At 38.4% G+C, this 10,949-nt stretch overlaps 1 protein-coding gene across 1 annotated transcript in view; it reads left to right on the top strand.

Moving 5' to 3' along the window:
- The window catches only part of SYCP2L (synaptonemal complex protein 2 like), an 80,237-nt gene that overhangs the window by 927 nt on the left and 68,361 nt on the right, over window positions 1–10,949 (top strand). Inside the window, 4 exon segments of the mRNA XM_015567798.1 lie at window positions 2,371–2,508; window positions 2,825–2,944; window positions 4,602–4,706; window positions 5,103–5,127. Coding sequence (XP_015423284.1) covers window positions 2,371–2,508; window positions 2,825–2,944; window positions 4,602–4,706; window positions 5,103–5,127 — 388 coding nt within the window.

Below are 10,949 nucleotides of genomic sequence, written 5' to 3'. Positions count from 1 at the left end.
TAGTAGTTGTTGAAATGCATCTTTTAAAACCTCATTTTACAAATTCTTGACAGCCTTTCTTCTATTTTATAGTTCTCACTATAGAGTTTAAATTTACCTATCTTGTGTGTGTTTATTACAATGATGTTTGCTTTGCTTCTTGTGATAGTTGAATTTCTCATAGATATGCTAAAGAGGTTGGCTAGTTTTTTGTTTTTTTTTAAATTCTTTATTAAGGTATTACAAATGTGTCCTCATCCAGTTGTTTTATTTTAAGTAATATCTTACTTAGACTTAAAATCAGGGGCATGAGCAAACAAAAATTTTTTGTTCAATAAAATAATATGAACCTTTATTTCTTTTTTATTTTAAAAACTTGAACTGAATTTTTAAAAATAAAAATTAAAAATAAAACATTTTTATTGTTCACAGGAGAAGGAGGGCCCTTTGCAGTCTATTAAGGAAGATGATGGGAGTGGAATGGCCCAGGATGCTTTCTATGTAAAGATCAAGTTAATTTTGTGTGTGTGTGTGTGTGTGGGGAGGGGGGGCGGGGGAAGGTGTGTGTGGGGGGTGTGTGTGTGTATGTATGTGGTAACTTGTGTGTGGTCTTCCTAGTTCTCTGTTCCCTGGGCTTTCAGCATAGTTGTTCCTCCAGTTGCTCACACCAAAGACAGAGAAATCACCTTTTGCTACTTCTCCTTCCCTAATCTCTGGCAACCAGTTATCATGGGGTCTTGTGATAAGTCTAAGGTAGTCAAGCCATCTTGTGCCAGGCACTATTCTAGATGTAGGTAGGCAGTACGGAACAAAGCAAACATAGTGTGTCCTCATGGAGCTTACAGCCTTGCAGAGAGCCAAAAAACAGGTTACCAAAGGAAGGTAGTAGGGGGAAAAGGAACAGGGTATGTGATGGAGACTAAGGGTGGAGGGAGGTACTTGGCTTATTTTAGATAAGGTTCTGGAAGACAGACCTGAAAATGGGATACTGAAGCTGAGGTTTGAGGGATGACAAGGAGCCAGGAGGGTGGAAAGGTGGAGAGTAGAGTTCCAGGCCCCCTGTAGCCAGTGCAGAGGCCCTGAGGCAAGGAAGAGTTTGACTCATTTGAGGACTCAATGCCTGGGAGGGCAAACAGAGGACGCTGATAGAGAACAAACCAGGCAGAGCCCTGCAGAGCAAGGCAAAGGGTTTGGGTTATTTCCGAGCGCAGAGAAGCCAGGAAGAGTGTTAAGCAGGTGGAAGGCTGAGGTTCTGAGTCAAAGAACCTGAGTGTGAATCTCAGCTGGGTGATCTTGTGCAAGTTCTTAACCTTCCCCAGCCTTGCTATTATTATCCCCAGATAATTGAACCTCTCAGAGTGGTGGAGAGGATTAAATGAGAACATCTGCAGAACACTTAACTCACTTGGCATAAAAAGGTTCACTATGTGGTAACTTAATAAAGAAAATAATGTTTAAATATTTAATTTCAAATGTGGTCCCCCCCATTTAAATCTACACTGAGAATAAGTGGAATTTTGGTCAGTATATGGTAAAATATCTCCTATTAAAATAACATGACATGTTATAATTTAGTCCGTAGGATTGGATTGGATTTTTAAAAATAAAAAAATCATATATCTGTAGCACAGATAATTAAGGAATTGTATTATTAAAGTATATACTTAGAAGTATGTCTTGGCAAATGTTCAGAAAAAATCAGTTTTATACTGGCAATTTACATATTTGTCAGCTTTCATTATCTGTCATTATTAGTGGAGTAATTTTCTTCCTTTTATGATCATTCATGTTTCTTGGGTGATATTAGGCTTGAATTTTTTAGTGTTTTAGAATTTCTAACATTAGTGATAACACTCTTCACCCTCAGATATCTGTAACTCAAGTGCAATTTCTCTTAAGTCAGTGGTTCTCAAACTTTAGCATGATGATAATCACCTGAACACCACCCTCAGCGTTCCTGATTCCTAATAAGTCTCAGGTGATGCCCATGCTACTGGTGGTCCAGGAACCACATTTGGAAACTGCAGGCATACCTCATTTTATTGTGCTTTGCTTTATTGCACTTCACAGGTGTTGCTTTTTTTTTTTCAAACTGAAGGGAAAACCTTCTACCAGGAGAAAGGTTACGACTGGCTTTGTTGTGATACTTGCTTCATTGGGATGGTCTGGAGCTGAGCCTGCAATAACTCCGAGATGGGCCTGTACTGTCTTAAGCCAATGAACTTGCTCACTGGCTACATGACTATTTACTGCTCAAGATATAACTCTCTGTTTTATAGTTACCTTTTATTATTTCCACACTGAATTATTGTTGAGAATAGTAGTTACAAATGTTACTACAAAATTAATGTTTTTGGGAAAAAAGTAACTTGCAAACTATCAACTTTCCAGCTTCAGTCACTTATTATTGATGCATTCCATGGTAAAGGATTTCAGAAAATAAAAGAATATTTTCAACAGAGAGGGAGCCACATTCCTCAAAAATATAATCATCTTGAATTATACCATCTTGACAAATCTATAAATAAGGCAAGTAAGTTGTTCTGTTATCTGACCAGAATCCCAGTGTGTAATGATACTTTGTCAGGCTTTCCCTCCAGTTTTATTTAAATGTAATTAACATGCAGCACTGTATACGTTTAAGGGATATGGTATAGTGATTCGACTTATATATGGATGGGAAATGATTGCCACAGTAAGTTTAGTTATCATCTGTCATCTCATATAATACAAAATAAAAGAAAATTTAAAATATAGATATTTTTTCCTTGTGTTGAGAACATTTAGAATCTACCCTCTTAACTTTCACTGTAAGACTTCTAACTTAGCGTGGTCTCATACCTAGGAACTGGATAAAAATGAATTTCAGCATGTTTCACTGTTGCTGAAATGTATTCAGTGGTTCTTCATTGATGGTCTCAAAGAAGATGAACCTTGGCTAGTTCAGCATTGACTGATCCCAAAGATAAGTGTCCTGTTTTAATTTTGTATGGCTTTGGGTAACTTAAAGAACTAGAGTGGATTCAGTTATCTCATGAAGTTTGGTATTTTCTGTTCCTTTAAAATCAAATATGAAAACAAATTGGTAACGAAGTTTATTGCCCATTAGAGGCCCGATGCACGAAATTCATACAAGAGGAGGCCTTCCTTCCCCCAGCTGCCGGCACCGGCTTCCCTCTAGCACCCAGGATCTGGGCTTCACTCGAAGCCCCGGCTTCATCCAGAAGGTTGTCTGGAAGGACATCTGGTTTAATTAGCATATTATGCTTTTATTATTATAGATATCCAATCAAAACTTGAGGTCAACATATGTTTCCTGATGGAGGTGCTGGACAGGGCACTTTGGGAGCCTACAGCAAGGAGTCAGACACCACCTCCTTCTCCCCTTGACAAACCAATGCAGTGATCACATGTTTTAGTTATTTTAGTGAATTTGACTCAGGAATACAGGATGAGAGGAGTAGACTGTTCTACACTTCTTCCCCATCAAAGGCTCTAAAAGTATTTTAATAGACGTTAGTAACAAGATTGGACCTAGATAAGTTATCAAATACTTCTCCTTGCCATAGCCCACTTTCCAACTTTCTAAAAGTCCCAGTTAAAGCAGAAAAAAAAAAATGGCAAAAACATTTTATGTTTATTTTAGGTCATCCCAATTATGAAATCCTATTCTGCTTTTTAATTAACTAGAAGGTAACATTATGGGTGCCTTATAATGGCATCTGGAAGCAAAGCAGAGTTCCCTTTTCATGATGAGATTCGGGTTTACTGGGTCTGTGATGGGTCCCAGGCCTTCGGTGATTCAGAGCTCCCAGGGTTCCGCTAATGTGCAGCCAACGGTGAGAGCTGATTGATTTGTTCATGGTCTTCAGCGGGTGTGCCTTGTGTTCTTGGCTCCAAATTGGACAGCTTCCAAGCCCCACTCCTGTAAGAATTGTTCATCATGAGCTCATGTCACCGACCTTGTGTTCAACTGGTAATTTCTAACTATGCACGCCGGGTTTTCCCTTTTTCTTTTTTTTTTCTGTAAGAGTGAAAATGGCCTTTGCTTAATTGAATAAATATGTGGTAGGAGGGTTTATAGAAGTTTATTTTAAATCATACCAATCTTAGCAATGTAATATGAATTCAGATATATATGCCTGTAGAAGAGAAAAATCTCCAAGTAGCTAGAAAAGAAAGGCAAAAGAAATGTAGCCAGATGTAGGCATATGTACTGTACTATGCATACTTCTGGAGCACATTCCAAATTCTGCATCTCTTTGGATAGCTTGTCTTCTACAGCTTCCCAGAGGACAGGAACTCCTCCTGTGCTGGGAGCTCATTTACCTCTTCACCTTTCCTCACTAGTCCCTTCATGTGCCTCTCTGGCATTGCTACTGGCCGAGTCTAACCATTTCTTGCTGGTATCTGAGAGCTTACCGCAACTCGGTAGCAGTATGATACCATCCTGGAGTGTTCTAAATGGAGGCCTCAGAGCCAGGCCCAGTGGAACTGATGGAATGGGAAAAGGTCTTTAAAATTATTTGCTCTAGTGAAAGAATTATCTTACGGAATTTTATCGAATAGGGAGTAATTATGCAGTCATGGGAGTTCCATCTGTGTTTCTTCTTCTCATGCACATGGCTACCTGGTTTGAAAGAACAGTAGAATTTCTGACCATGGAAGATCTCGCTTCAGACACATCCCTGACTAATGTCATGGAAGACTTCTTTGACACAGTGCTGGTAAGGAAGGGGGTGGATGCTTTGCTGAATAGATAACATTGGTAATTTGCAGGAATCTTTGAGTTATTTCTAAAACTTACATTTTTCTAAGATGTGGGTTTTACTAAAAATGTTATTATTAGAATATTATGTTAAATAGAAGCAAGCATTAATATAATCAATGTTATAAAAAGATGAGGTGTTTTATTTTCGTACATACTAGTATATTATTCACCTGATTGAGAGTGATATGCTGTTTTTAATAAAGTGAAGATCAAATAGGATTTCTCTAAATTTTTTTCTACTGTATTTAAAGTCAATTCTGCCTGTTAGAGAAATGGCAGCATTAATGTATTAGCATTATAGTTTATAATGTTTTATTTTAAGTACAAACTTTACTTTTTCTCGTTTTATTAGATTATTTCCAGAAGGAGTAGTAAAGGTAAGTGAATTATTTACCACTAATTTCCTATTTACTTTTTATTAATAGAATATTCTGTTACAGGGAGAATATTTATCTAAATGATATATAAAGGTAAAATGGCTTTAACTGTTATATTTGCATTTATTGACCATCATATGTGATGTTGAAGTGAGTTTTGTTGTAAAGTTTGCCCCAGCCTGAGGACTACCTTAATTTAGCTGCTCCTATCCCATTGGCTACCTGCTCTATTCAGACTGGAGAGCCACTTTTGTCACGAGGAACCAGCGAAGTTTAGCTCTTACTGATTTGACTTGGAGCTGATTCAGATTCCTTCTGTCTTTCGAGAGTGTAAAAGGCAAAATTTTAGAATATTTGGAAGTTATACTGATAATTCTGTTCCATTTACTCAAAGGTAATTGGATATCTTGAATTATGATACTTTGGATTCAAGCACACTGAAAATATTTGAACATTTCAGAAATTGAGGCCACCTTAAAATGGATATGTTCTCTTCCTATTGTCTAACTTCTTATTTTTCTTTTGAGAAGCTGTTATTAAATTGATATTATATTCTACAATGGATGGTATCTCATAAGAGAGGAAATTCAATGCTAGAAGATTAGTTATATGGTGTTTACTTGATTAAAACAATAAAAAGGTCCCCCTATTCTAGTCAGTGGATCCAGATACTTTCAAGCCAATTTTTTATGAACTTCATAAGTGATAGTTACTGTCTCTAAAATTGATTAATGAAATACACAATAGTAAAACTACTTTGAATTTTGTAACATTTAAAAATAAATTTGTCTTTTATTACAGCAGTGGATATCATTGCATATTTGGGAAAAAAATACATATGAGAGAGATCTAGTTAGTACATTGCTCTAGATGTACTAACTGTTTTAATAATCCCCGGCTGCCATCACAAAATACCATAGGCTTATTGGCTTACCCAACAGAAATTTATTTTTTCACAGTTCTGGAAGCTGGAAGTTTGAGATCAGGATGCCAGGATGTTGGGTTCTGGTGAGAACTCTATTCCTGGCGTGCAGATGGCCACCTTCTTGCTGTGTCCTCACATGGCAGAGAACAAGTCAACTCTTGGGTGTCTTGTCTTATAAAGGCACTACTTTCATCATGGGGACCTCACCCTCATGACCTCATCTAGTTCTAATCACCTTTTCTAAGGAGCCCATTTCAAATGCCATCACATTCAGGTTAGAGCTTCAACCTGTTAATTTTGGGGGAAAACACGTAAACCCATAGCAATGACAGTTTGTGCTTGGAGCCCATTCTGGCCACATGTGAAAATCTGCAAGTGTCAGATTTTCACATGTGAACTCTGACAGTCATTTTGCCAGGGGAATTGTTATGTCCAGGCTCTACAAAATTGGGAACTAATCTCTTTCTTTGAAGTACAAAGATGTTTTCACTGACGTTCCCCTATCCTCCTGCCATTGATAGAATTATTCTTTCCATTTTGTTCCAAGACTTATGTCATCTTACTGGATTGTTCCATTTTATAATTCCTTTTGTTTTGTGCTTTGCTATATGGGTTATATTTTCTTTCACAATTTGCTTCTCTCTAGTGGTTTGAATAGCTTATGTTCGAGTTTTATTATACTCAATCTAATTATCAGCATCAAAATTATAGCACCATATTTTTTCTTTCTACTATATAGTAAGGAATTCAATTTTTATTCCTCCTCCATCTTTCACCTCCTCCATTAATCTTGGTTGTAGGCCTGGATAATGGATATATCTTTGTAAACAGTATTTACTCTTTGCCTTGTGCTGCAGTTCTATTTACAGTAATTACTTAAGGTCACTACCAACCTGTTTATACTGTGATGTCCTCATTCTTCTGTGTTATCTCCATCTGCTATAATATATTTGGAAGAGTGTTATTGGGGTGTGTGGGTTGGATATAGTCAGAGCTTCTTTTTAAAAAAAAATATTTTATTGATATTTTACAGAGAGGAAGAGGGAGAGATAGAGAGTTAGAAACATCGATCAGCTGTTTCCTGCAGACCTCCTACTGGGGATGTAGGTACATGCCCTTGACCGGAATCGAACCCGGGACCCTTCAGTTCGCAGGCTGACACTCTATCCATAGGAGCCAAACCGGTTAGGGCTAGTCAGAGCTTCTTATTGTTTAAGAATGCCTTTGTGGCTTTTATACACTCTTGCTTTGCAGATTCTCATTGACTTCTAATATTAAATGTTGAGAGCATTGCACACACAACAAATTTGTTTTAGCTGGTTCTTGAGTTATGTTGAATCAAATCTTACTTCCTTTTGGGACATTTTCTTTGATAACTTTATCAGTTAGCGCAGCATTTCTCAACTCTGACAGTATTGCCATTTGGGGCCAGATAATTCTTTGTTTTGGGGTGATTGTCCTGTACATTTAGGATGTTTGGCAGCTTTCATAGCCTTTATCCACTAGATGCCAATAGCAGCCCCTCCCACTTCCCCAGTTGTAACAAGCTAAAAAAAAATCTCCAAAAATTGCTAAGTGCCTCCCTGGGTGAAGGTGGGGGTAAAAATCATCTCTAGTTGAAAGCCACTGAATCAAATCTTACTTCCTTTTGGGACATGTCACAATATACCAAAAGTGTTTTTTTGGTATATGTTCAGGTAGGCTTGACTGATAAAGATAAATTACAGGCACAGGAGCTAAAAAGTCCAGAGACAGGAGTTTCAGGAGAAATTTGGTTGTAGCTATGCCCCATTCACTGCAGTTCTTTCAATTCCACCTTCCTCAGACTCTCGAGTCTCCTTTCAAGTTGGTCTCCCTTGATGGTTGTTAGATGGTGGCCAGTAACCAGCACTTTGTGTTTCTAGGTTCATGTCCAGAGAAAGAAATGTTCTCTTTCTTCAACCATCAAAAGAAAGCCCTAGCTTTACTCTAACGGGATGCCCCTTAATGAACCAATCATTATGCAAAGATGAATGGGATGTCCCATCATAGCTTAAGCCAATCAGGATCCACCCCTGAAGCAAGTCCGCCCATCCCATAGAAAGACTCTGCATAACAGAGGAAGGGGAAAGGATGATGGGAAGGCACCAAAAAGTCCATTACAGTTACTCCTTCCATTCTAGTCTCTTTGTAAGATTATCTGTTATTCATCCATTACATCTTTTTTGTCTTCATATGCATCATTTTTTTTGTCATTTCCCCCTGTTTATTTTGAAAGCAGTTCTTAAGTTTTTCTTGGAAGCCATCGCTTTAACTAATTCTGCTCATTGCTTCCAGTGTAGACTTGAATTCTGCTATCACATCTTTGCTTCCTGTGGTGGGTGTGATCTGCCTCTACTTTTATATCCATCTCTCTCTCTCTCTCCTTTGTATTATAGAGAACTATTTTTTCTAGGTTTTCTTATCAACTGGCTGCCTGCTAGGTTTAGCCAAAGGAAAGAAATTAGAAGCAGGAAGGAGCAGAGAAGGCATTTCTCCCCTCCCTTCTGGGGAAGTGCCACCTCCTGGAGTGTCTGCATAGTCTCTGTGGCTCTGGCCCATTCATGTTACTAGAGCAGTGATGGCGAACCTTTTGAGCTCGGCATGTCAGCATTTTGAAAAACCCTAACTTAACTCTGGTGCCGTGTCACATATAGGAATTTTTTGATATTTGCAACCATAGTAAAACAAAGACTTATATTTTTGATATTTATTTTATATATTTAAATGCCAATTAACAAAGAAAAATCAACCAAAAAAATGAGTTTGCGTGTCACCTCTGACACGCATGTCATAGGTTCGCCATCACTGTACTAGAGCTTTTGCTAGGTGACCTTGGTTCTTGGGATCTGGTAATACCTCCCACTTCCTCTAAGTGACTTTGGGGGAGGGTGCAGCTGGGAAGGGGCTAGTAATTATGTTAATGATGTTAATTTCTGGGCCACCTCACTGTTTCCAATTTGACTTCTTAGCTTCTTTCATTGTTTTTGTAATTAATTTCCTGTATTAAGTTCCCTCAGATTGAAATATCTAGAATAACTTCAGTTTTCATATTACATGTTTCTTTCTCATTTACTTCTGTGTTCTCTATGTTCATCTTAGACTGTTGCCTTTTCTTGCAGATCTAATTTTTTATTTCATAGAATTCTGTGTTCGTTTGAGATGATAACTCAGATGCTTCAAAAAAAAATTTGTTTCCTGAAGTAAGCATATTTTCAAAAGTCACTTTTCTGCTACCTCTTGACTTGCCATGCTCCTCTCTCCTTTTTCAATGGACAGTATGTTAGGTCTGATCAAATAATTGAATCAACATCCCCTCCCCTGGGAACTGACCTTTAGGCCCCTTCACAACTGACATTGCCTTTTGCTTAGACCACATTTTAGTTGCTAAGACCACATTCCACTTGCTAAGACCATTATCTTTCCCTCAGAACCTGCCCAGATAATTCTCCGCCCAGAAAAAGCCCGCCTAGAGTCCTTTAAAACCTCTGATTCCTGGTCCCTGGGTGCTGGTGCCATTTTGGGGCTCAGCCCATCTGGTATCCAGATGACCTAATAAATTCAAAATTCTTTACCCACTTTGGCCTCATGCGTTCCTCCTTTGGCAACCCTAACATTATATTTGTTAGTTTTTCTTTATTACCCTTTAAATGAAAAGATCTAATGACAGCTGATATTTGCTAATAGGGTGCATTAATATCTTTAAGGTCCCCTGCTGTTCACCTGGGCTCTGTTAGAATCTTCATCTCAAGTTATAAGGTGACAGGCAAGTTGTTGCCACAGTCCCTAGCCATATATCTGGTTTCCAGAGATTATCTAGCAGTATTAATCTGGCTCTTTTGGGATTGGAGAGGGATCTTTAAAAAACAAACAAACATTTCTATTGATTTTTAGAGAGAGAGGAAGGGCGATGGGGAGAGAGAAAATTTATGTGAGAGCAAAACTGCAATTACCCACAACTGGGAATTGAACCAGCAACATTTTGGTGCATGGGACAATGTCCAAACAACTGAGCCACACTAGTGAGAAGAGGGACCTTTTAAAGAACTGCTTTCTGGTTTGGGTTCCTACAATTTCATGAGTTACATAGGAGTTTAATAGTATATGATATGCGATGAATAATTCATATATCAAAATTGCACATCTGAACCTATCAAAATAATACTGTGATCTTACTATACATTTTTGCAATGTACACTACTGCTGTCATTTCGTATCTTATCAGAATGTGCTTAACTAAAATAAAAAATAATCTCTCTATATAAAAGCCTAAGCGACTGTTTGACTGTTCAACTGGTAGCTATTATGTGCACTGACCACCAGGGGGCAGATGCTCAGTGCACAGGCATGGAAACATGTAACAGACTGATGAATCTCAGAGGGAAGAGGGGAGGGTGACAAAGGGTTAACTAAAGATCTCATATGCGTACTAGGGGTCCCTCGGCCTGGCCTGCACCCTCTTGCAATCTGGGACCCCTTGGGGGATGTTGGAGAGCCAGTTTAGGCCTGATCCCCGCAGGCCAGGCTGAGGGACCCCACCGACGCATGAATCTGTGCACCGGACCTCTAGTTGTTTAATAAACATCGAGTATTACCATAAAACATTTACAAGCTATGTACCGACATCTAAATAGTTGTTGACGTTTCTGTGATTATGCTATTTAATAAAGGTCAACACTTTACTTAAAAAGAATTCCTACTTCTGTTAACATAAGACCTTTACATTTTTTAATTTTTAACCCAGGTGGTGTGGCTTAGTGGTTGAGTGTTGACCTATGAACCAGGAGGTCATGGTTCAATTCCCAGTCTGGGTACATGCGTGGGTTGCAAGCTCGACCTCCAGTGTGGGGCGTACAGGAGGCGGCTGATATGATTTCTC

This window comes from Myotis davidii, unplaced genomic scaffold (genome assembly GCF_000327345.1).
Source record: "Myotis davidii unplaced genomic scaffold, ASM32734v1 scaffold62, whole genome shotgun sequence".
Taxonomy (NCBI): domain Eukaryota; kingdom Metazoa; phylum Chordata; class Mammalia; order Chiroptera; family Vespertilionidae; genus Myotis; species Myotis davidii.
The sequence above is the reverse complement of the archived record's forward strand: the minus strand, read 5'-3'. Positions and strand labels throughout refer to the sequence as shown.